This window comes from Barbus barbus (genome assembly GCF_936440315.1).
Source record: "Barbus barbus genome assembly, chromosome: 22".
Classification (NCBI taxonomy): Eukaryota; Metazoa; Chordata; class Actinopteri; order Cypriniformes; family Cyprinidae; genus Barbus; species Barbus barbus.
In genome coordinates, this window is record NC_136750.1 from 29,587,763 (window position 1) to 29,614,559 (window position 26,797).

General features: G+C 35.3%; 2 protein-coding genes across 2 annotated transcripts in view; one reads left to right on the top strand and one right to left on the bottom strand.

Annotated features, from left to right (window-relative positions):
- The window catches only part of LOC306888572 (ras-related protein Rab-27A-like), a 27,014-nt gene extending 24,614 nt beyond the window's left edge, over positions 1 to 2,400 (top strand). The window contains exon 7 of the mRNA XM_079446992.1: positions 1,685 to 2,400. The gene's annotated coding sequence lies outside the window, so the exon portion shown is untranslated. The remainder of the gene's footprint in view (positions 1 to 1,684) is intronic.
- Positions 14 to 5,321, bottom strand: LOC306888571 (potassium/sodium hyperpolarization-activated cyclic nucleotide-gated channel 1-like). The gene is made up of 11 exons (XM_079446989.1): positions 4,926 to 5,321; positions 4,173 to 4,368; positions 3,956 to 4,057; positions 3,727 to 3,864; positions 3,043 to 3,204; positions 2,865 to 2,958; positions 2,425 to 2,552; positions 2,191 to 2,322; positions 1,797 to 2,034; positions 545 to 712; positions 14 to 318 (listed from the first exon to the last, which is right to left on the bottom strand). Exons 1-11 carry the CDS (start codon positions 5,126 to 5,128, stop codon positions 245 to 247), a joined length of 1,635 nt encoding a protein of 544 aa, XP_079303115.1. The 5' UTR covers positions 5,129 to 5,321; the 3' UTR covers positions 14 to 244.
- Positions 5,322 to 26,797: the final 21,476 nt, after the last annotated feature.

Genomic DNA, 26,797 nt, shown 5'->3' on the forward strand with positions numbered 1-26,797 from the left:
GAATACAACAGGGCTCAGATAACTTATTTTAATAATACAGAAAAAGTAAGTAATGAATGTGAACATGCACAGTAACTTTACTTTATTGTATTATGTATCACCAAGTACATTAATAATTATTCAAATAAAAAGTTACAGAATTAAAATCTAACCTATACATAAAAATATATAAACCTAGTTTAAATTGTATTTTTTTAAATTTTAAAACAAGAAAATAATATTTTTCAGTAGATGACTAATTGACTTAAACAAAGGTTCCTGAAGTGTCGTCGCACACACTCTTCAATGCTGATGCAACTTCACGTTCCGCCTCAACACCTTTAATAAACAAAAGTCTTCAAATTATTTTGCAATCAATATGTACTTAGTCCTTAGTCTTTGTAATTATTTCAAGTCACAGCCTACATTTTTTCTCTATTAAAGTTCTGTTTCTCTCGGAAATATGTAACATTACAGAAGTAAAACTGTGAAAGGCATGTTATGTTGACTTCAATCAGAGCGAGATTCCATCACCTATGAAAGCAACTCATAATGTCAGTCTTACCCTCGAGATCATCTTTGAGCTGTTGAGCCACTGTCCTCAGTTCCTTCACAACATGCGGAAACTCTTCCTCGATCTCCTCAAAATGTTTTAATGACAGGGAGAAAAGGCTGCAGGCGGTCAGAGCAGAAACTGTGGCCAGCTGCCTTCCACCAAACAAGAAGCTGATCTCTGCAGAAACACACACCGTCTTAAAACACTGAGCATGAGGCTGGTATTGTTACTGATGTTTCAAAGACCACTAGGAGTACAGAGGTTGGAAACTGTAGGATTGGGTTTTGCAGAACATCACAAGGGCAAAGAGCTTTCTCTGTAAACGGATGCCAACTCTGAAATATGTTGCCAAGTGAATTTAAAGTGATACATGATATAAAGTCTGAAGGTTAAGCGTTGGCTCAAATTAAACCAGACTTGTACGCATATTTAATTTTGTATTTGGATCTGTACTAGTTAATTATTAAGATTGGAAGAGTCTATAAAACAAGGTGCATGTGTTTGTTCTGTATTCTGTTTGTAATGTGAGGTTTTTAATGAAGAGTTTGTTACATTAGTTTTATTATTTTTAAAAGCCTTTCTAGATGCAAATTAGCACCTGCTATAATCTCTGTGCAGTGCATTTTTTTCTTTAACTGGATTATTGTATTGTTCCTATCTAAATAAATGACAATAAATAAATAATAGTATTAAAATATAAATATAGACTTGTCACAGCACTTGCATATTATTGCTCTTTTGTTGGTTTTGATTGCTTCTATTGTCATCATTTGTACGTCGCTTTGGATAAAAGTGTCTGCTAAATGACTAAATATCAATATATATATATATATACTGTAAACATACACATATAAAACTGCCCAAATGACCGACAAGTTTCAGAGAGAAACTGTTGCACGCATACGGTGGACACTTCACAGCATAGATGTGTTATTTGTAATCCCTAATACACACACACTACTATATCAAATGCACTTTTTAATGCTCACAATATAATTACTTGCTCTTTTTGGACGCAGCCTAGATTTGTCAGGTTAAAAGAAAGGTTTTGTTTGTAAGTGTTTACTAATCATGAGTGAATTCCTGATCATCATCATTTGATTTTTTTCCCCTCACAACAATCTAATATTGTTCTGTTATCTCTTTCAGACAAAACATCCCTGAATGGCACATCAGACAGTCACTATGGAACGGGTCAAGACCAGAACTGGAATGTGACTTCTCATCTGAATCATGCTACAGCAGGTTTCTCATACATCACCTCCAAATTGGACTCCATCGTACAGCTCCATTTGGAAAAATTGGTTCTTCATGAGCACATGTCCATGCTCGATGAAGAACATGTGGTCAGCTTTAGCGCCCTGATGAATGATGATGTCTTCTGCTTGGAATAACTCGTACTCCAGCTTCACCAAGATTGCTTCGGTGAATTCTCTGTCATGCTTTATGAACATGGAGCCTTTGCTCAGCAGGTTGGGACACATATCAGCCATAATATCCTTTGAAAGAGAAAACATAGCACTATTGAAATGAGTTATATATAAAAACAGATTATTTTGTGCCAACGCTCCAGTGTGAGCGTGACACTGAGGTACGTCTATGTTACCTGCACTGACCTTTGCTTATTTCTATGTTCATATGAATGAATTAAAAACCTTTCTCAGCCGTGTTGACACCAGATCAAGGATGTTCTTCTTGTCATACTGCCACTTGTACTGGGCAGTGGTGCGTTGGCGCAGAGCCCTGGGTAGCTTCTTGAACATTTTGGAGGATTGCAGCTGGCTGATCTGTAATATATATATATGTCATGCTTTTAATACATGTATTTATTTGAAGAATGCATTTCAGCTTTACTTTTAAACTCTTAAAAAAAAATCACTTAAGCGTACCTTTCTCTTGTATTCATTGCCAGTCGCAGACATGCTCCCGACTGTTGAGATCAAGCAGGCGATAAGAGCAAAACACATTATAAATCCAACCACCATGCTCACAACAGCCAGCCACCGCTCTGCGATACCTGAAATCATTTTATCTCATTGTAAACTACATTTTTGCATCTTATTCAGAGGTGTTTGCTCATGCAAAACCTGATGCCACAATGCTAAAGTACCAGGCCATCTGTTGCTATTTTCTTTTTATCTGGCATATGAAAAATTGTAAGTTTGGTCACTTCAGAGTTTAATACTTTGGGCCACAGGTTTTGAAAAATCCCTAATCTTGATAGTAAAAATGGTAGCAAATGCCACAATTAAAGTTATTTTTCGGCACCAAAAAACAACAAACAATCTTTTCTCAAAATTGCTGAATGTCGAAAGAATGTGTGATGTACGTGTTGGTGATTGAATAGATTTAGTTGAAATCCAGGCCAGTTGAGAGAAAGCTCTGAAGGAAGAATAGGAGTATTTTTCCCCGATCGTGGTATTCTGCAAAACATAAAAGAAAATAGGAACAAATGTTAAGCGTCACATCAATAAATGCCTACATACGCCATACAAATTGAGACATACCTTGATATTCTCTTGCATGACCCAGCTGTCGTCGGGAAACTCCTCCAGTAGAGATATGAAGTACTGAACACACGTGTTCCAGTGCCAAATGAGGATTATCAACACGAACATGAAAAAAATCCTGAAAAACTTCTTGGCTTCTTCAAGCTGGATGTCAGAGACCTAGAATGACCGATAACACAAACAACATCAGATCAGAAAGTCTCATTACTGTAAGGGTGTAAAAAAAAAATACCACCTGATGCTTGTTGGTTCATTGGAAACATTTGAGAAACTGCTACAAAAAATGATACTTATATAGTAGTTGCTGTAAGTTTTTGCTATTTACTTGATGTTTTTCAGATCATTGGTTTGATTTCAGGGATTGCTTAAATCATCAGATCATAGATGACTTTCAGAAAAAGTCATTTGTATAACTTTTCATATAAAATCAGCCTGAAAGTTTTATTTTTTTTATTCTAACCTATTTTTATTCAGTTGTCAAGTCAATTTTAGTTATAGCACTTTATATTGTACATCGCTCTAATAATAATATGTCATAATAAGCTCTTTTTTTAAGTTTCATAACAAATTATGTCTTTTTTTTTCCTCCATTGGGCAAAGGCGACGACTGGCAGGCAGGAAAAACAACACAAAACAGTATTGCCATGCATGAACATGACTGTGAGTGAAACTGAAACTTACACTTTCCAATTCGAAGCAGAATCTCAGAAGCTTCGGCACACGGAGTAAACGGATCAAACTGAAAATCCTGGCAAACATGAGTATCCTCACCAGCTTCGAAGCCATCAGTACATCAGTGTCAGCGTGATAATAGTGCTCCTGTGACAAAATAGACATGCTTTCATTGTTAAATAAAGCATCTTTACAATTTGATCAGAGTGAGCGATATTAACTTTATTAATAAACTTACCACAATAATAATGATAATGTCAACCGGAAAGGCAGCCACCATATCAGGAGCAAACCAACTTTTGAAATAATCATTTCTTATTAATTTTGGATCCAGGATGGCCTAGACAGAAACAAGACTTGTGTTTTATACATTTTTAAGAGTCAGCAATATTTTAGAAAGGGAAAGCACTAAATAACTCATGTTACACTATAAAAAAGATGATGAGGACACGTACCTGACCGTCGTCACTGAATATACCCATCTGAAAATTAAGGCCAACATCAAGGCAAAACATGACGTCTGAGAATACATTGAAGGTCACCCAGTATTCCTGAGAGCTACCTATCATATGTTCAGAAAATGCCATGTCTAGAGGAATCGTTATAAGGTTCACGAATGTTAAGATCACCATAAACATGAGATAGTAATGCCTGTAAGACAAAAGCAAAAGCATTTTTATGCATTAATAAAACACTGACATGCATGCTCCACATGGTATTTATTTGTAATAATGCACATAGTACATGCATATGGTAATCATTTAGAAGCCTACCACATATAAAAGTATCATTAATAGCAATCGTAACACTTGACCAGTATTTATAAACATTTATTTACAACATATAGAAGTATTAATTTCAATTGCAAGAGTAACATTTGAAATTTTCACATTATTTACATTTAAATTGAATTACATTATTAAAAAAATACAAACGTAACATGTATTTAAATTGCAATTTTATTATGATATTACAACAATATTTGTTCAGTGTTAGCGTTATGTTATGAATGCTAACTGTTAATAACCTTTAGAGATAAAAACAGACGGTTTTTTGACAGCCTATCAAGAACAAGACCACACTTCTAATTAGCATATATGCTAAATAATCTGAAAGTGATTGAGTTTTGTTAAGAAGTTGTGACACGGTACTAGTTTACATGAGGAGGACTAGTTGAGTCTGTGTTATTATTTAGTTATTAATGTTACCTGATGTGACTCCGGGGGTGAATCACCCATCTGTAGGTTTCAACCTCCTTTTCTTCATTTTCTACGGCTTGCCACACATTTTCATTTCCTTCAGGATACACAGTTAAGGCCAGCTTTCCCGTTAGGACATCTTTAAGGCCCGAGAAGCGTGTTTTTCCCGGATCACTCGAGCTATTTCCTCTCATCTCGTCTGAGCGACTCATAAGCAGACGCAGATATGGTTATTTACATTCAAATATTAGCGAATCTGCACGTGACCATTGAGCCGTGATGACAATCTAGGTTTTAGCTAATTAGTTGATTTTTTTTAACTTTTAACTTCTTCTTTTGTTAATTTGATTGATTTGAAAATTTTGATTGAAAATGTTTTTTTTTAATATATAAATAACGTTATGTATTTATATGAATTATCCTTGGCCTAATGTGTTTAATATTGTGTGTTTTTTTTTTTTTAAAGGTTTAATAAAACAATGGAGTTTGACCCTTTAGCCTATCATTTACATTCTCCCCCTCAGGTTAGAGCCATATTTAATTTCTGGCTGGAATAAAACGCCGATTGATCAGCTGATGAAATGTCTTTCTAAAAGTAAATAAAACCATTAAAAGAGTCGTAGGCCCTGACCCGAGCCCGTCTCCTAATACTGTTTCGGCTATTAAAATAGTTCAGTTTTGTGTGTAATGGCAAATTTTTATATTTCGTTTCGTTTTTTTATTAAGTTAATTTAGAAACACGTTTGGAGCATTTTTGTTTGTTAAATAGCCTATAAGTTTTCGTTTTAAAGTAAGGACCAAGCGGCCAGCTGCATGAGGTGATCATAGCAATTTAGCCTTCTCATATCATCACCACTTGCCTAAAATAACATCTATAGATATACTAAAACAGTTCAAGTATATAACAATGTTTAAACGTTAAACCTGCGCTATAATAATAATGCATCTATATGTAAGTTTGTGCGGAGAGCGCTCTGCAGGACACCAGCACAAACACTTGCTTTTTATTCAGTGGAAACTAATTAAAATAGCCTACGCTGTCATTTTTTACAAATTAAGATATTTTTGATGAAACAACGGTCTTATTGATGTGGAACGACATGAGGGTTATGTCAGAATTTTAACCTCTTACCTCTTATGAGTTTTTTGGCAAACATTTGTCGTGTAAGATGCAGTTTCATGAGCTCAGAGTACCTTTTGTGAGAATGGTAATATTCAGTGACATCAACCTAAACACTGGTTGAAGTAACCTCAGATGAATTATTACTGTTATTTATTAAATAATTATTTTATGGTGTTTTTGAATTTTTTGCACGTTTGTGAATGCATTATTGTATAAGGTGCAGTTCATCAGCTTTGTGTATCTTGTGAGAGTTAAAATGCATGATATTGTAAGGTATACTGTGTAGAACATTTCAATGTATTTATAATTTTAAGGTATTTTCACAATATTGTTGTATATTTCAGTAAAAGTTTTAAAATGTGGCAGTGTTTAGCGTATCATTTTCTTTTCTTTTGGGACAACAGGGAATAAACAATTAAATATAGCTGCGAGCAGCGATGACGGGCCCAAGCCGTCAGCATACGCCACCCCGGTGGCATCGATAAAACGGTGCCCAGCGAGCACAAGCATCACAGTAACCCTCTGGCAGTTTGGTTTTAAGGGATACGGCAATTAAAGGGTTAATCCAAACCATCAACTCTGTGAAACACACACACACAGAACAACATATAAAACTTTAAATTCTGTGAAAATATATTTTTCATTGGTAGTTGATGTTAGTTAATGCATTTACTAATGCTAACAAATGAGAAATTATTATAGTTACCAAAGGTTTTAATGATTTATAAGCATTTTTTTTATGATTTATTTTTCCATTAACTAACATGAATAATTTTTACTAACACAAATAAAGTAAAAAATATATTGTTAATATTTAATGTTATTTGTGAATTAACCAATGTTAAAAAACAACATTATTTAACTGTTGTTAGTTAACATCAACAATAATTATATACCATTTAATGGTGATCAATATTAATTCCAAAATGAGTTAATATATTATTACATTTTAAAGTTTTATCTTTTGAGCATGACTATTTTTCTAATATTAAAAATATTATGTTCATTGTTAGCTCATTGTAAGTTCATACTATCAATGAAGAATTAACATGCTGTAAAAAATATATTTTTCATTGTTAGTTCATATTAATTAATGCATTCCCTACTGTTAACAATTGAGACTTAATTATAAAGTGTTATCAAAACCTTTAATGCTTTATAAGCATTTTTTAAGGATTTTATTGAGAAGTTTAAACAGACCCTCTCTCTCTCTCTCTCTCTCTCTCTCTTTCTTTCTCTCTCTCTCCCCCTCCACACTCACTGAACTCACACAGTCAGTCACACCCCACCCCTCACTCAGAAGCAGTGACAGGGAGCTCTCACTCAGCAGCAGCTCTGATAGTTTTTTAATTTTCTCCTCTGCATAGTGTATTGTAAATTCATGAAATTAATCACATATCCTCAGACTGTATTGTTCTGTGTATGTAATTTTTTATGAAGTGTTTGGAAGCTGCTCTTAAAAAAAAAAAAAAAAAAAAAAGAATTCTCTTTTTTACTGTAACTTTAATAAATTGCCATTAAATCATCGTTCAAGATATCCTAAATCCGTCCGCAATTTAGCATCTTCAGTATTTTGGCATCACTAGAAAAAATGTTTTGGTGTGATTTCTGTGTTTCTGTTTGGAGGAGTATGAATTTGTTTACAGCTCGTTTTAAAAAAAAACCCACATTAAAATAAATATAGCCGACTTCCTGTTGGTCGTAGCTAATGACTGTAAATTAGAAAGTTGTCCGGATTAATAAGAACAATTTATGTACCGAGTTTGGTGTCTGTAGCGATCATTATATATATATAATCATTAATAATTATATACCATTTAATGTTGATCAATATTAATTCCAAAATGTGTTAATATATTATTAAATTTTAAAGTTTATCTTTTGAACATGACTATTTTTCTAACATTAAAAAGATTAATAAATGCTTTAAAAAAAAATTTTCTTTGTTAGTTCATACTATCATGGAAGAATTAACATCCTGTAAAAATATATTTTTCATTGTTAGTTCATGTTAATGCATTTCCTAATGTTAAGAAATGAGACCTTATTATAAAGTGTTATCAAAATCTTTAATGATTTATAAGCATTTTTTAAAGATTTTAAAAAACAGACCCTCTCTCTCTTTTTCTCTCTCTCTCACCCACTGCCTCAATCCACACAGTCACTCACACAGTCACTCACACCCCACAACACCCCACCCCCACCCCTCACTCAGAAGCAGTGGCAGGAGCTCTCACTCAGAAGCAGGCTGATAGTTTTTAAATTTTCTCCTAAGCATAGTGTATTGTAAATTCATGAAATTAATCACATATCCTCAGACTGTATTGTTCTGTGTATGTAATTTTTTATGAAGTGTTTGGAAGCTGCTCTTAAAAGATAAAAAAAAAAAAAAAATTATCTTTTTTACTGTAACTTTAATAAATTTCCATTAAATCATCGTTCAAGATATCCTAAATCCGTCCGCAATTTAGCATCTTCAGTATTTTGGCATCATGAGAAAAAATGTTTGGTGTGATTTCCGTGTTTCTGCTTGGAGGAGTATTAATTTGTTTACAGCCCGTTTAAAAAAAAACCCCACATTAAAATAAATATAGCCGATTTCCTGTTGGTCGTAGCTAATGACTGTAAATTAGAAAGTTGTCCGGATTAATAAGAACAATTTATGTACCGAGTTTGGTGTCTGTAGCTATCATTATATATATATATAATCATTAATAATTATATACCATTTAATGTTGATGAATATTAATTCCAAAATGTGTTTATATATTATTACATTTTAAAGTTAATCTTTTGAACATGATTATTTTTCTAACATTAAAAAGATTAATAAATGCTTTAAAAAAAAAGTTATTTGTTAGTTCATACTATCATGGAAGAATTAACATGCTGTAAAAATATATTTTTCATTGTTAGTTCACGTTAATTAATGCATTTCCTAATGTTAAGAATTGAGACCTTATTATAAAGTGTTATCAAAATCTTTAATGATTTATAAGCATTTTTTAAAGATTTAAAAAAAACAGACCCTCTCTCTCTCTTTCTCTCTCTCACCCACTGCCTCAATCCACACAGTCACTCACACAGTCACTCACACCCCACCCCACCCCTCACTCAGCTCCAGGCTGACAGGACCTCTCACTCAGAAGCATTATATCAACTCTCTGATAGTTTTTAAATTTTCTCCTAAGCATAGTGTATTGTAAATTCATGAAATTAATCACATATCCTCAGACTGTATTGTTCTGTGTATGTAATTTTTTATGAAGTGTTTGGAAGCTGCTCTTAAAAGATAAAAAAAAATAAAAATTATCTTTTTTACTGTAACTTTAATAAATTGCCATTAAATCATCGTTCAAGATATCCTAAATCCGTCCGCAATTTAGCATCTTCAGTATTTTGGCATCATGATAAAAAATGTTTCGTGTGATTTCCGTGTTTCTGCTTGGAGGAGTATTAATTTGTTTACAGCCCGTTTTTAAAAAAAACCCACATTAAAATAAATATAGCCGACTTCCTGTTGGTCGTAGCTAATGACTGTAAATTAGAAAGTTGTCCGGATTAATAAGAACAATTTATGTACCAAGTTTGGTGTCTGTAGCTAAAACTAACCCCCCCATTTTTGACAAAAGGTGGCGCTATAGAGTGCCTCTTCCACGCCCGTTTATGAGCTTTTTCCAGTGTCTAACTATCATTAATACTGATATGTGTGTTGAGTTTCATGACATTCTAAACATGTTATCTGCCTCAAAATCACCAGAAACGAATTTTCAACTTTGACACGTTGCCATGGCAACATAATTTTAGATATCAATATTCCCTTCACAGTTTTACATCGGCCGTGTTTTGACATTATTCTGGTGAAGTTTGAAGCAAATCGAGTAAAAATAAGATGCTGAATTCAAAGCATTTTGAAAACAACACACTTCCTGCAGCCAGTTGGTGGCGCTATAACTTTCAGTCATAATAGTCAAATCTATCCGATCGGCATCATACAACGAACAAACCACTGAAGTTTGATCTGCATCATACAATGTATGTGGACGTTATTAGGCATTTCCTGGGTCTCATTTTTCGCCATAACTTCATCGCCTCGCCACGGGCAAACCGTTCGACATATCAAAAATATCTTCGCAATTTAGCGTCCCCAATGTCTTGAGATCATGTTCACCGAGTTTGGTGGCAATCGTATGGAAATCCTCAGAGGAGTATATCAAATTCCAGAGCATGCGCTTTTTAAACAGCCCTGAATAGCCGACTTCCTGTTGGGCGGAGCCTATGACATGCTGCGCGGAAGTTGTTCGGCTCAATGAGTTCTATATGTGTACCGAGTTTCATATGAATACGTGCAAGTATGTGTGAGCTATACATCAAGCTTTCTGACAATTTTCCAGGGGGCGCCGTAGAGCCCCTGTGCCACGCCCGGGTCCCAGCCTCAGCGGCGTCCTAATAGCCGCAGGTTCCAACGTGCGTGCCAATTTTCGAGAGTTTTCGGGCACGTTAAGGCCCCCAAAAGTGCCCGGATGATTGAAATAAAAAAAAAAAAAAAAAAAAAAAAATAATCCTTAGAAGAACAATAGGGCCCTGCGCCTTACTGGCTTGGGCCCTAATTAAGGATACTTTAGCGCATATACCAATATACATTTTTAAATTAGGTAAAACAAAAATTGACATATTATTTCTCATTGAGCCAATGTTAACAGACTGTTGCCACAATTGATAAAATTCAATTAGCAGAACATTCAATTGGGCCAATGGAAAAATTTAGATGTAATCAGTCACTAGAGAATTGAGTTGGGGAGGTCTGAATTTTTTTTACCGTGTATAATAACACTTCCTCCAGTGGAAAAGTCCCATCTTCTGTTGTCCTCTTACATCAAAATCCACCTCATATTTGTTTTTGGCTTGTAAACGGTGCTTGATCTGTGCAGATTTCTCTCCTGATTCAGACAAGATGACTTTTTCTCTGGAAAAAGCAAGAGGGGACTTTAGCCATGAGTATTTTAGCCAGAAACAACGGTTTGAAGTTAAAAAGACTTAATGATGGATTTGAAGCTTTTCACTTCTCCAGATGTTAACTGATGGACTGGAGTGGTGTGGATTATTGTGATGTTTTTATCAGCTGTTTGGACTCTCATTCTGACGGCACCCATTCACTGCAGAGCATCCATTGCTGAGACACTGATGCAATGCTACATTTCTAATGAAGAAACAAACTCATCTAGAATGGACTGAGGTGAGTACATTTACATTTAATCATTTAGCTGACGCTTTTATCCAAAGCGAATTACAAATGAGGACAATGGAAGCAATCAAAATCAACAGAGCAATGATATGCAAGTGCTATAACAAGTCTTAACACAGTTCACATAGCAAGGTTTTTTATTTATTTTAATTATATAATAAATAAAAAATAAAAAAACAGATAGAATAGAAAAAGAATAGAGCAAGCTAGTGTTAAAGAATAGCCCACGGGGGAAGTCGTGGCCTAATGGTCAGAGAGTCGGACTCGTCATCCGAAGGTTGCGGGTTCGAGTCTCGGGCCGGCAGGGATTGTAGGTGGGGGGAGTGAATGTACAGCGCTCTCTCCACCCTCAATACCACGACTGAGGTGCCCTTGAGCAAGACACCGAACCCCCAATTGCTCCCCGGGCGCCGCAGCATGGCTGCCCACTGCTCCGGGTGTGTGTTCACGGTGTGTGTGTGTGTGTGTGTGTGTGTGTGTGTGTGTGCATTTGTTCACTGCTCACTGCTGTGTGTGTGTGCACTTGGATGGGTTAAACGCAGAGCACCAATTTCGAGTATGGGTCACCATACTTGACAATACGTCACGACTTAAAGGCATTTTTCGCTTTTGTTAATTTACACTAAATAAAAAGAAAATAGATTTTTAGTAAATTTTCATTTTTGGGTGAACTGTTCCTCTAAAGTGTGATCTCAAGTACTATCAATAATTATGCATATCTGTAAATCATTTAGTGCAGGATGACTTGGTGCTGAGGTGTACTCATATTTGGAGGTTTGCTAAAATCATGAAACCTAAGTCATGCATTCCTTTGAAATCACTATACTCTTGAGTTGTAAATGTTTAGAGTAGCCAGTAGATGATGCCATTGAGCCTTTTTGTTGTGTGGGTGTGTCAGTGACTGATGGAGAGCATCCTTCTATTAATGCTACTCCATAGACAGAACATAACTAATTGGGAATGATTATGCAAAATCAACAAACAAGGAAATGAATAACAATTAACAAAGACCTTGCCAGATGCATTAATAAGCATCAAGCTTACAGATAAAGAAAAACAGAAAATAGCAATGGGGAATATTTGAACTCCAAAGATATGATTTAATTTAGCATTTAATTAAAAACTCAAATTTTGCCTGCTCTTTAATCATAGTATTGCTGCACTACTTGTGAGCTCCTGTGTTTATGGTTTTGTTTATGATTTTTAAAGTCATTTTAGACAAAAGCATCTGCATAATGAATGATATGTGCAAGCTGATTGTTATTTTGTCTTGTTCAAACAGTGCATACCGGTCTATATGATATACACTAAACAACATCAGCGGTCATAAGTCATATAAAATGCATTAGCTGTTTCACATAAATATGTCGCATTATGCTAGTATAATAGGTTGCAAATGGCATTTCATGCTAATCTGAGTTTGGTTAAAGAGAGAGCTCCTCTTTGACGAGGGTTAGGATGGTTGACTAGGGGTGTGCGATATTGACAAAAAATTATATCTCAATATTTTCTAGGATTTTATCGATAACGGTAATTAGACGATATGTTGCTGAGTGTGTTATTGTGCTGATCTTAAGGACTACCGTGGACAGTTTGATATTATTCATATTCTGTGTGGTGGTCAGTTCACAGCAGTGATAGAAATTACACATGCATATATGTTTTAATACTGTAAACATAAAACGTTGAATACCGATATTTGAAATTATATTAAAAAAAGAAAAGAAAAGATACTTTGAATGTGAAATTAAAACCACCAGCAGGTGGCACCAATCACTGTTAATAAGTGAGTCACTGCGACAGTGTTGCCAATTTAGCGACTTTGTTGCTAGTTCCCTTCCAGGAACTCGTGACCGCGCTCTGAACCAGAGTGTAATCTGTCCAATGGATGGGCGAGACGTCATAGGAGGGTGACGTCACCGACCGGGAAGCATAAAAGCACGTGCAGAGTGGAGCCGGCGTTTGCGTTTTGTCATTCAGCAACCACTACTCTCTGTCTGTCGATTTGTGTTGTGAGTCTTATTTAGTGTTGTTTGTCCCTCACAATCACTTGAATTAGGCTCCAGCAATATGTGCAAGCACTGGGACGATAGCAGATCGCATTATGGGCTGTGTGTTCCTCCCTGCACACGTTATATAACTGCTGGGGATACACGCAGACGCAGTCTGTGCTTGAGAGCGGAGCACGCAGATTCAGCTCTCGAGGGAGCTGACTGCCCGTTTTGTGAGCTTTTTTCATTGCTTATGCTTGCTCTCGGAAGGCTGTCTTTGAGGAGTGAGCTTTCATTAGCGTGGAATGAAGACGGGCGAACCCCTTCTTCCCTTCCCTAGACCTGTCTTCCTCCGTGGAGGTGGACGCGTCAATGAAACAGTGTTTGCACAAGCATATTATGAATGAGAACGGCGTGCAGTCAGCTCTTAAAAAAAAAGGGGCTGATTGTGCTTCTCCCAGCTGTACATCCCGCTTTCCCGCCGCTGCAAAGAAAAAGAAAAGGAGGAAAAAAAACAAATTAAAGAAAAAAAAAAATAGGAGGCACGGCGGCGAGTGAGATTGCGGGGATCGCAGAACGGGTTGGAGACGGTTCGTCGCTCTATCTCCTCCTGCATTCCCCAGATCTAGCGCTCTCGCTCGTGGAAGCCCTGTGCGGTTCTTCCCCCTTTGAGTGAGAGCTCGCTTGTTGCAGCGCGCGTTGCCGAGGCGACGCGTGCATTAGGTATTCTCATTCATTCATATCAGAAGCAATGCCCCGAGTGGAACAGACTCTCGCGAGCTATCTGTTCCCTTGCGTGGCGTTGTCTCTGAAGGCTCGCTGCTGCAGGTCAGGCTGGTGCGTGTCTGCACACCATGGCAGTGTTACAGGCGCACCAAGCTGACGGACCTGCTTAGAGAGCTGGATGAGGGATAGGGGCTCAATTTGATTGAAATATAAGCTGATCTCTGAGCTCCTTAGAAACGCTGTCTGTGGTTGACCCTATCTGACATGAAGGAGAAGATAGGGTCTTCCTCATGGACGCCCCGTTTGCGCCAAAAAGGGCTGCGTTTCAGTCACTATTTAATATTTATCCCGTTGACTGGCAACAGAATCTGTAAAATATATAAAGGAAAACAGTTATTGAGAATTTGGCTGCATTAAAATACAGTATGAGCACAGAGAGACAAACAAATGTAAAAGGAAATACGATTGAATATGCTAATTAGCGTATCATCTAGCTGCATTTAGCACTTTTCAAACTGGCAACTGAACCAAATCATTATTTATGATTCATTCAGGAAAAACCCGGCCGTGTATAGTGCAATTTTCGAGCCTTGGGCCTAATCCTGGTTTAGTCTAAGCCCTGTCTGTGAAACCGGGCCTTAATGTCTAAAATCTGAGATTAGGTAAAAACTATATGGTTCATGGGTCATCACCACATAGTGGCAAAACATTAAAAGTTTGAAACAGTTATGATGTAATGAAGCCTCAAATCATGTGACTTTGGCAGTTAAACACACTCTTAATTGCTCGCTCAAACGAATGGTTTCAAATCTTCACAAAGCAATATTTCGCTACTTAAAGGTTAATGTCTCTGACTATAAAGGTTTGATGCAGGAGAATAGACTTTTGAATGCTGTGTATTTCGTTCTCTCCTGAAACGATCCAGGCATCTCGAATACCTTAAACTTGATGTGTACAGCAGCATGTGATTGCATTTGTAGCCTGTATCGAGTGTTCAGGATTAGATGACCCTGCTGAGACGGATAGAGGGAACATGGTGAACTCTCTGCTAGGAATCTACTTGCCAAATCAACGACAGCTGCCTGGCTGCACCTTCAGCTGATAACACACAGTCAGTGTTTCACTGTGACAACAACATTACAAAAATATAAGTGGTGCTGCAGTGTGAGTCTGACAATGTTTTCCACCACCACTAATGAATTTGAGTTAATTGCATGACTCATAATTGGATAATGGTAACAGAAAAGCTGGATGTCTTGAGTCGTTGATTGTTTCCCAGCAGCCTCCGTTCATATAAACAGGTGTGAGATAGGCATTAGGTTCTTGTCCAGACTGTGAGATTGTGTTTTTCTCTTCTGCATCAACTTCTCGCTTTCAATTCCTTCATCCAATCACAGTCTCTAAGCTCTGAGTTTCAGGGGACAAAATTTCCTCTCTTAAAATGTCAATTCCAGTATTCTCGGATGCGTCTGGTTTACTCTGTTTGACCTTCAGGGATGCCGCTGGCTTTTTTGAAGCTTTCAAAGGTCTGTGCAGACATTTTCCTCCAGCAATACGTCCCTTCTGGCGCTGATGTGGTTTACTGATCTCTCTCTCTAGCGTAGACTAACAAACCACTGGAAGAAAATTTCCATAATGTTGCTCTTTAAGGGAGCAGTTCACCCAAATACATTTACTCAATGTCATGTAAAAGCTGTAGGACTTCCAGTCTTTCCAGAACTGACAAAAGTATCTTGATTTTTGAGTGCAGTTGACAGAAAACAAGAATCCTATTATAACTAAAGTGGCTGATTTAACCAAGAAAACCCAAAGACCTGAACCTGAGCAAAAAAGAGCATTATTAGCCTCTCTCATTTGCTATACTCCAGGACATCTCATTCTGGCTCATTCATCATCGTTGAATCCAAAACTGATATTTGGCAGGAGAGCCAAGCCGTCTGAAGAGTTTACTTGTTAGCTGTTATTTAACAGAAGCTTTTCATCACAAAAAAGAGGAGTTCTATGATTCATCGTCTTGCTTAAGAGCACAATGGGTTCAGATAATTAGATTACAGGTATATGATGAAGTTGGGAAACATTTTAGACTCACTTATGCTCATCACCTCCTGCATCTTATGTTTTTATCTTGAATCAAGGCCTGATGATATGTTATTCCTATTCTAGTGTAGCCAAACCTTTCACTTCGGGTCCAGCTTTTGACTGTAATGCAAAAAAATGCTGTTTTGTTTTCAAGCACTGTTTAGGAGCAAATTTAACTGAAATGCCATTATAGCAGACCGGTGTGGAAAATTAAAGATAGATGCGGTAGTTTTGGTCCACAAATAGCTATATAAAAAACTATGCATAATATGCATTACATAACACATGTAATATGTGTGTGTATGTGTATATATATATATATATATATATATATATATATATATATATATATATATATATATATTATATACTAGTCAGCATTTGAAGTGGCTCAAAACATTTCATCAAAGTTGTCCTAAAACCTAAATGCATTCTTGTCTTAGGACAACTTTGATGAACTTTTTTGATCGACTTCAAATGTTGACTTCTGTATATAGAATACAAATATAAAGCTACATATGTATATGTAGTATAAGACATATCATACATTAATAAATATAAAATGATATAATTGTTAGTGCCGGTGTCCTGACATTTTATCCTACCCGTCAGATTTTCCTACTGGGCCTAACTGCGCATGCGCACATCAATATTTCGTCCTTTTTCCCACGCTGAACAACAATATTTAATGCATCTGCATTACTGTAGGGGTAGGTTTAGGGTTGGGGTAGGTGTAGACGTTAATAAAACACAATCTAATAGGTAGAAAATATTATTTATTGTTGGTTTCCGGTAGCTGTATCCCTTCTAGCCACAACCGCGAATATAACACATAATTACTGTATTTGCATTACTGTAAGGGTAGGTTTAGGGTGTGATAGGTGTAGACATTAATAAATCATCATTTAAAAGGTAGCATTTCTCGTTGTCGAATTGTACTATCTACTGTTTTAATGGGAGGTAGGAAAATCTGATAGGGTAGCACAAATAATTTTTGGTTATATAATATATATATCTGTGTGTACTGTGTATATTAATTATTTATAAATAAAGTGACACACATACAGTATATATTTTGAAAATATTTACATGTATTTACATGTATATATATATTTATATTCATATAGTTTATATTATATATAAATATATTTAATATAGAAACACAACATATTTTTCTTAAATATATACATGCATGTGTGTGTGTGTGTGTGTGTGTGTGTATTGATATATACATAATAAATATACACAGTACACACACACACATGCTATTTCTATTTTTTTTAACACAGCATCTCATACCTGTTGTGCTCTTTCCCGTGTGGATTTGGTCTCTCTCAGGAATCAGTGCTGTTCTCTAGCATTAGTTCCACCTATTTAGAGTTGGGCCTGAAGCATAACGACCTGTGTTTTCTCTTCTAAAAACTTACTCTTATAAATAATTGCATTCAACAGGGATGTTTTCACTGGGAGGAAAGGATTGCCTGTTTTGCCTGGAAAATAGAATCACGGCATTCTTATTGTTATATGGTCTATATGCATGGTGTAAAACTCATCCTAGATAAATAGAGAGCGAATGCGATTCATAAGGCATCTGCACTTCATTTATATTGTGACAGACATTTAATGAACTTAATATCATACTAACTTATCATATATCTGAAGTGAGCTGGCAAACACATCACAACACCTGCTATTTCTCGACTTCCAGCTCGTATACGCCATTATGATGACCGTATGGCCGAACTTTCTGTGTCCATTAGCTAAATGTATGCATAGTATTTGAATAATTCATCTGTATTTCACTGCTGTTTTTAAAAGAATAATTTGATGTCTTTTGTGTTCGATAATTATGTACTAATGATCTTTCAGATTGAAGAGAACAGTCTGTTAGTTTGAGCTCATAAGCCAGCGGATGCACAATAACATCTAAACCTCTCAGGACGGGCTTCATTTGCACTGCTGAGACTCAAAGCTGTTGTAAGGAGCTTTAAGGGGACTCGTGGGTAAAGATGTCATGTGACAGGTATTAGATACAGTATAGCAGTCCTGATATCAGGGGTCATTAAAGGAGGATGATGAACAGAGGAAATGGAGTGGAGAAAGGGCAGGTGGAGATTCTGCTGCTGTCAGTTCATCCTTAAAACTTAAAAGACGATTCATCCCTAGAGACCGGGCTGGAAACACTGGCCTGCAGCGATGCACACGCTCACTAAATGAGCTGAAATACTACAGCTGTAAACTCACACACATAAACTTACTGCAGAGACGGATCGAGCAGATGTTTTACTATTTGAACTCAGACCTGCAGGAGAGAAGAGAGTGCTTGAGGTGGAAGATCGAATCAATTCTGTGCATTGAGATACTTTGCTGCTTGTTTTCGATTTTTCTTAACACTTTTGTTCACAATAGGATACAGTTTCTCTTGGTGTTTTGTTGCATGCATACTGTGCACAATAAGAAGATTTTATGCATGCATGCATGGCAAATTTATGTATATAGCACTATTAATTACAACCCATGGTTGTCCAATGTGCTTTACAGCAAAGGAAAAAACATGAACAGCTATGTTTGCAATAACAAAATCATATGGTAGAAATATTAAGAATATGTAGTTTGCTATTATGAATGCAACCCATGTGATGTATAAGCCAGAAATATCAGTGTATTATATATATATATATATATATATATATATATAGCTTTAATAATGAATGATAACTTTGATTGGTGGATGTATTTGATCTTGCCCAATGAGAAGTGTTCCTCGAATCACATGATCGTTAGGCCTTGATCCACCTGCACTTTTGATGTGTTTTTAAGCTTGTTTATCATCTAATCGTTTCTAACTCAAATGTGATTTTCTGAGAAACTTTTATTTCAGAACAGACTCGAGCTGCCGTGTTTTTCCCCTGAAGCTGTAAGACTGTTGCATTTTTTATAAATGCCAGTAAGACACTATTCTCCAAAGAAAACAAGCATTATGCTGTCTCGCCTCAAAAAGAAGTGAAAATGGCTTGATATGCACCATCAGTTTAAGATGCTGCATCTGAAAAACAAATGAACCCTTTAGTTTTCAAATGGAGTGAATCTGATGAACAAGAAACCTGATCAGTGTGGATTGCACACACTGCATTGCTCCTGTTTCACAAGCTAGTCGTCGAATGACGTCATTGCAGACCATGTGAGTGTGTTTCCCTCGACTTCTTGTGACATTTTAATGCTTTCATATGTCCTAAATAGCTTTATCCCCTTACGCAGGGCACATTTATCACTCAGCAGTGTGTGTTCCTGTCTCTCTGCTGACCCTGGCTGTTAAACAGCCCCTGTTTCTCTCGGGTCATAAATCGCACATGAAGCGTTATGTCTTATATTTGATGTCAGAAATGAGACTATTGAGTAATAAGCTGTGGCCTGTAAACGTATCTTGCTTGTAACGTCTATCAAAACCAGACAGTTGAACTATCTTAAAGGAACAAGCCTGGTTCAATGCAAGTTGAGCTCTTTTGGCCGCTTTTATGACAAAATGTCAATTATTTTGATTAATACCTTTAAAAAAGCAAAAACAGGATTGCAGGTGGATTTTTGACTACTACAATTAAAGTACATGGTGAAATACTGTACAATAAATGTTAAAATAGTTTTCACTGTAAACGTGCATTATGCATGACAATTTAAAACTATTGTAAAATCACTAGTCTGTGCATTATTCAATATTACTCCTTTCACGACCGTGTAAAGCTGGCAAACAGGGTAACTATCATGTGACATGTGCAAAAATATCCGAAACTGACTGTTTAGATAAATTAACATAATTGAAAAATTTTTATCTAAATAAAAATTGCATAAAAATAAAATTAAAAGAGGAATTATGTATATATGTAGTATATATAAAATAACTGCTAAGTATCAGCTAATATATATATATATATGTAAATATTTTAAAATACAAAATATATAAAAAACTTGTTAAAAAGTGTGTGTGTGTGTGTGTATGTATATGTGTGTGTGTATATGTGTGTGTGTGTATATGTGTGTGTGTGTGTGTGTGTATATATGTGTGTGTATATATATATATATATATATGTGTGTGTGTGTGTGTGTGTGTATATATGTTTATGTGTGTGTATATGTGTATATATGTATATGTGTATTTCTTTTTAAATTGTACTTTAATTTATATATACTTACAAAAATTCTAATCTGACAAAAATAAATAAATTTATACAGAAAATAAAATCAAAACAGGAATTATGTATGCATGTTTATAAATCACAAATAACCGCTAAATAATAATATCAGAAATACATCAATATTTTAAAATAGAAAATATATAAAGTGCAAAAATGTAGATTTTATAATTTTGTATTTAATTGCTGTTTTAAATATTTCAAGTGAACTAGAAGTTAATCTAGATGATTTGGACAACTTTACAGCTCAAACTTTAGTAAAACTATACATTTCTACTTTAGGTGTGGGACCCTGGTTACTTCACCTGAACGTGTTTATTGTGACAAATTTTGAATTGAAAGTAATTTCTATCCAGGTTATTCTTATGACAATAAATAGTATGCCATTAATGCTGTTGATAGAACCTGGAATGTTCCCTATAACCAGCACAACATCTATGGTCACCCAGCTTCATCAGCCACCATCAAACCAGTATGGAAATGGTCTAATCTGGTCTGTTCAGCTGGGTTAGTGCAGCAGATGCTCAGTCTGATTGATGTTGTCCTTTAACACGATTAATCACGGCTGTATGTTGTTTAGTGACAGATGACTGTGGTAATCTTCTACATCAGTATTCACTAAAGCAGGGTTGTGGGTTTCTGTATGCGCTCGAGCTGATTAATGCATAAGAATCTGGCTTTTTAAAATAAATTGGAGACTAGAAATCCAATTTAAACTAGTAGTACTGGTTTGGAGCGTGGCAGCTCGTCCTGAACCAGCTATAAACTAGGTTGTTTTTGGTTGGTGGATGAGCTACCATCTTAAGATGGATTTCTAGAAGGGTTTAGTGACCTGAAGCAAACTGATATTTCAGCGAAACTGATGCTTACAGTGACAAACGTCTGATTCAACTACAGAACCAAATCCAATCCTGACATTCAGTTTTGAGCACTTCTGAGTGAGCATGCATCAGCTTTGATGTGATTTTAGAGATACATTTTTAGAAAAGTGCCCTGGTGGTTTGTGCCCAAAACCAGAAATCCATAAAAACACTTTGAAAGGAAACTAGATTATTACACTTGAGTAAGTGTGAGTTGCTCATGCATGCACAGTAAGCTGAAGGTGGTAGAAAGTGTTTGGAGTAGTTTTATAGCATGTTGCTTTGTAGCTTCTGGGATGTTCTGAGGGGTGCTGGAGTTGATAATGTGTTCGAAATGGTTTTTAATCTCGTTATGTGGTTGTTAGGGGGTTATGAGTGTTTTTAGGATGATATGCAGTTGCCATGCTCAGTGTTTTTTGTGTGTTTATGAGTGGTTGTCTCTAAATATGACTCTGCAGGATCTTTGTCATTTTCATTGCCATTTTAGGGCACTATGAAATTTGTTTTATTTTTTTCCCAAGTTAAGTTAAATTATTATTTTTTTGCCAAATTCTGTTTTTACTTTTGTTCTGGATTACATTTTTTTATTATTATGGTTAAATAAAATTGTATTAATCAAAAAGCATGTCTAATTAATTAAAATCCTGAAACTTATGGGCTGCAATTTAACATCGGTTTATTAAAAGTTGAACAAAAACGACATGTTTATTGTTGTTTTTTAGATATGTTTTAGCATATCTAATTATTTGAATGCATAAAAACAACTTTTATTTATTCTTACAATAGCCTTATGAATTTTTTCCCCCCTCAGAAATTCTGTGTTGTGTATTTAAAATTTTCTGGTTATCAAATAAAGGCATAATTTTTTTTTTATTGTAATTAATGAAAATGTATTTTTATTTTTGGCAAATAAAGGGGATTTGCTATAATAAAACATGGAGGAATTATTGTGTGATTATTCCTTAATTATTATTATTTAAAAAATAATAATTTTAGTAGTAGTGGTAGTAGTATTACATACTTTCTACTGAACAACAGCAATATATTTGTGGCACAGTGTCTTCAAGTTAAACCGATTTTTTTTTTGACGGGTTGCCGTGCATACTTCTGTGTGTGTATATGACGACGCTAGTTTTATTCAAATGAAATGGGAAAAGTTCTTGAGATGTTGTTCATATATTTATGTCCTCATTTAGTGAGACGACAGCATCATTCATCCACACAGAGATGCACAGAACATACAGGATTAATATTTAAATAGTCTTTTTGTTGCTTAATATTAACAGATACTAGTCCAAATCGCAATTTGATTGAAGTGTAATGACTTTTATTAATTTTTTAAATTTTATTAATTTAGATAATTCATCCCAACTTTGACAAATTCCGCATTCAGCTATAATTTCATTTGTATTACTGGATTCTACAATAACGCTCGCATTTTCCGTATCGTAGAAATCATAGGATTTTAAAACCTAAGTCTGATGAATAATTGGTGTTAGAGGTTTGTTCAAATCAAAACTTGACCGACCAAACAGCTCTGAATGTTTAAGGCAAATGCGGTGTGTGTGTGTGTGTGTGTTCTGCTCTGTCTCAGGATGGATGAGCAGTATATTTCTGATGTAGGGAGGCAGGTGTAGTGTCCAGTCCTGCATGTCACTCAGAGCAGTAATTGAGCCTCTAGAGAGCTACAGATCGTTTCATGCACAGAAACACACTGACCCTCGTGCTTGTGTGGGTATTGTGCACACGCTGTGGTTTAATGCTTATTTTGTTGCGTTTGATGTGCACAGATTGAATTCTGTATTTGATGTTTCTCTGCTTTCTCTGAATGTCACTGCTGCAATAATCCTGTGTGTGTCAGTTATCCCGAGTCCATATATACATGACACACCAACACACAAGACATGTAATCTCTCTCTCTGTGTGTGTGTGTGTGTGTGCGTGCGCGTGTGTGTGGAATAGTACAAGCTTCTTATCTCACATACTGTACAGAAATCTGAGAGCACTAGTGAAAATGTTTCTGTTTCTTAGAAAAAATCTTTCATCTTGTATTTTCAGAATAACATTTTATTGCCAAGGCAATATAACCCATTTTAATTTAGTTTAACTTTACTTATTTATTTGTGATGTTGGATAAAAGGGTTAATAATAGATGTTTTTTTTGCTTCTGTTTTGCATTTTTTAAAGACAAAATGTTTTATTTTCGGCATAAAAATTTGAGTGAAAAATGGAAAGTCTTATGAGTCTTTTAAACAGGTTTTTATTGATTTATTTATTTTTGTGGTTAACATTACCACATATTCGTCTCTAAATGCTTTCACATGCAAAATCAGGATTGTTTTGATTTCTAGGAAAAGTAATCTGCTTTTGTGCTGTCCAGCAGGTGGCAGTCGAGTCCTTGTGAATCTAAAGCATCAGGTCCTCAGATCCTGGATGTTTCTACAGAGCCACTCCCTTCAGATTCTGCTCTTTAGCTGCTGCTTTTCTCATCCAGAGCACAGTTTTCCTCGAGTAACTCGTCCTGTGGTGATTCACTCAAGATCTCAGTGCTTTATTAGACATCATTAGTAATTCATTAGCATTTGGGTTCTGAGATTACCTTCTTAAATCAAATTTATGATGCCGTCTCACTGTATAATTTTTGAGAGGGAGTTCAGATTTCTCTTTGCATTTCATTAATACATAATGTGGGTGCTAAATAAAAATGAGCTTAATCAAATGTTTTTACATGATGCACAATGTTATAGGATGAGCATAAGGTTTGGTCAGTTTTTGCCTGTATTGTATGAACTAATATAACCACAAAGAACAACCTGAAATCAGCTACGTTGTTGAGAGCAGGATTATTATAGTTAACTAAAACTAAAACCATAAAGGTAGTTGACAACCTGAAGCAATATTTCTCATTTTAGTTTAACTTGGTCTACTAAAATAATTAATTTGTTTGTTTGTTGATATTGCATAAAAGGATTTTATGTATTACCTTAGTGATAAAGAATGATTTTTTTTAGCTATTATGTCTTATAAGTATGGTTATAAGTTAAAGATGTTAATGCAAGTTAGTTTTCCCTTTGGAGATGTAAAAATCTTGTTGATTTATTGCCTTTAATTTTGTGTGTTCATGTTTTTTTTATTATTATTATGTTTTGGTGGTGGATATTAACACAAAAGAAAAAAAAGTATTTATAATATATAGAAAAATATATAAAAGAAATGTATAATGAAGTATAAAATGAATTAAATCGAACGACAAAGTATAAAAAAAATAAAACTGAAATAAAAAAATATACATATAGACATAAACAGTACTAAAAATCACAAAAAAACACAACAGAATGACTAAAACCTGAATTAAATTTAAATTGAAAATTTAAAAATAAAAACTTGTTCTAAATATTAATAAAAACTATGATAGTTATTATTAAAGCAATGGTCCCCATGAGCATCTACTAACTAAAATAAAGTCACACTGAAAGTCTAAAATTGCAGAAATGCTATATATTTTGATTTTATTTAGTTCAGCTCAGATTCAGGAAATAGAAAATATCATTAGCGTAATAATCAGTGTTGGGGAAAATAAACCACAGGTAATACTCATAGTTTGGCAGATGAGAGTTTTACAGTAGTCAAGTTTATCTATTGAAAAGTAGTCCTGCATACATCACTGGATAATCAAGTTATGACATTTATTAAAAATTATAAGGTCAAACCATAAAAAAAATAAATGTATGCAGGGATGAATCATTCACAATAAGATAAATAACATGCATTTAGAAAATAGATTAATTTCATGCCTGTACGCCGTGACACATCCAGTCTCTGAAGTGTGATTTGGACTAATGAGATTTCACAGTAAGACACAGAAATGGAAACCGAGTGGCCAACAGGTTGTCCCTGTTCTTGTGGCAGTGGTTTATAAGAGTAAACCTGACAGCGATTAAACTGCTGGAGTCTGCTGGTTTCTGTGTGATCAGAATCACAGTCTGTGCTCTCATTGGCTGTCGCTGCTCATTTGCATAGTTCTGCTCTTCAGTAGTCAGTGTCACTCCGACTGACGATGACAATGAGTGACTTTGGGTTACTGCACATCACTGTCGCTCCTTCAGAGGCTTTTCTCATGTTTCCTGGTTAGGGTGTTCACACTGACCGTCATAAAGCAGAACTCATTCATATTCGTTGAGGGTTTGAGGTGACAGGAGTGTCAGAGATCGTTGTGCTAAAGCAGGGATGCTCAAATCTGGCTCGTGAGATGCACTTTCCTGCAGAAACCCTAATCAAACTCACCTACCTGTGATTTTCTATCAGGTGAGTTTGATCAGGGTTGGAGCTAAACTCTGCAGGAAAGTGCATCTCACGAGCCAGATTTGAGCTTCACTGTGCTAATGCATGACGACGCAGTAATGACCAATGCACTGTAAAAAATGATTGTTTAGAGCTGTAATAAAACAAAGATTAAAGAGTGTTTTACAAAACAATACTATTACAGTTTGTCTACTTCAAAAGTTCATGTTTAACTCAATGTGTTATAGCTACACCATTTGTTTTTCATCTTCAGCGTTATTTTATATACCATTATAGTAATTCTTTATATTAACATTATATCGCTAAACTTTTTAGAAAATCAATCTCTAAGTCACTATAAAGATGCATCACTATCCATTGTTATTTTAGTATTAAGATATTATTTTACTGAAATAAATGTTAAATATTATGTTATATAATATATTTGTATTTATTATATTATTAAATTTATTTTATTTCTGTCAGTTGCCAAAGCAACATTTCAAATTTTAATTTTTATATGCATTTTTGTTAAGTTGAAGTATTTTATATCAGATTTATTTCAATTAATAAAACAATTTTAAATAGATTTAGTTAACAGTTATAGTTTTAGTTAACAATAACAAGAGTGGCTTGTTTGTTTTGGTTTTGGCCAAAATTATATGAGTTCTGTTCTAAAGTGTTTTTCTTTTAAGGTTTTTAAGACTGACTTTGGTGGGTTTAGCTCCAGTGTTTGTTTATTTTGTAAAATATCAAAAGCTTAAAATGAAATATTAAAAACAATAACAGTAAGAACTCGGGCGGTACAGCAGTGGCGTAGAAACACTTGCTGACCTCGAGTGATTTACCGGCGGTCAGTGTGAATTCACCTTTAGTTTTCTGAGCGGCCGAGAAATGCTGCTTCAGAGCAACCCCAAATAAACAAAGCAAGAGAAGATCACTGTTCCTCATGCATGCAGACGCTTTGAGGAACTGATAATCAAACCTCATGCTATCTAACGTGCTCAGCTGTCCTTCCTTCGTCTTGCTTCTGTAGGGGTGTGATCAGTCGGGATGCATCGGCCAGAAAGACAATAGATTTATATACGCAGCGGTGTTTCTAACAGATCAGATGTCTGCGATGTAGAGTATTTATTTATGAGCTCTCATATAGAGAGAGACATGATCTGAAAGAGAGGTCAAAGGTTTAGGGATTTCTAAGCTCTTTCTCTCTCGGTGTGCATAAACTCTCTGTGACTCCATACATTGACACACATCACAGTAGAAACCTCTGATGGTTCAGTCAGCTTCATGTGACATGTCTTGATTGAATCGCTGCATGTGAATATCATGCATTTATGCAGAACGTTTCAGCTTCTTTACAGTTAAAAGGTCTGGAAAGAAAGCTTT

Excerpts from the sequence above, each read along its gene's own strand:
- LOC306888571 (XM_079446989.1), bottom strand. The coding sequence starts at position 5,128 with ATGAGTCGCTCAGACGAGATGAGAGGAAATAGCTCGAGTGATCCGGGA. Across the intron at positions 4,369-4,925 it reads CACCCCCGGAGTCACATCAG|GCATTACTATCTCATGTTTA; the intron begins GTAACATTAATA and ends TTTGTCTTACAG. Across the intron at positions 2,035-2,190 it reads TGTCAACACGGCTGAGAAAG|GATATTATGGCTGATATGTG; the intron begins GTTTTTAATTCA and ends TCTCTTTCAAAG.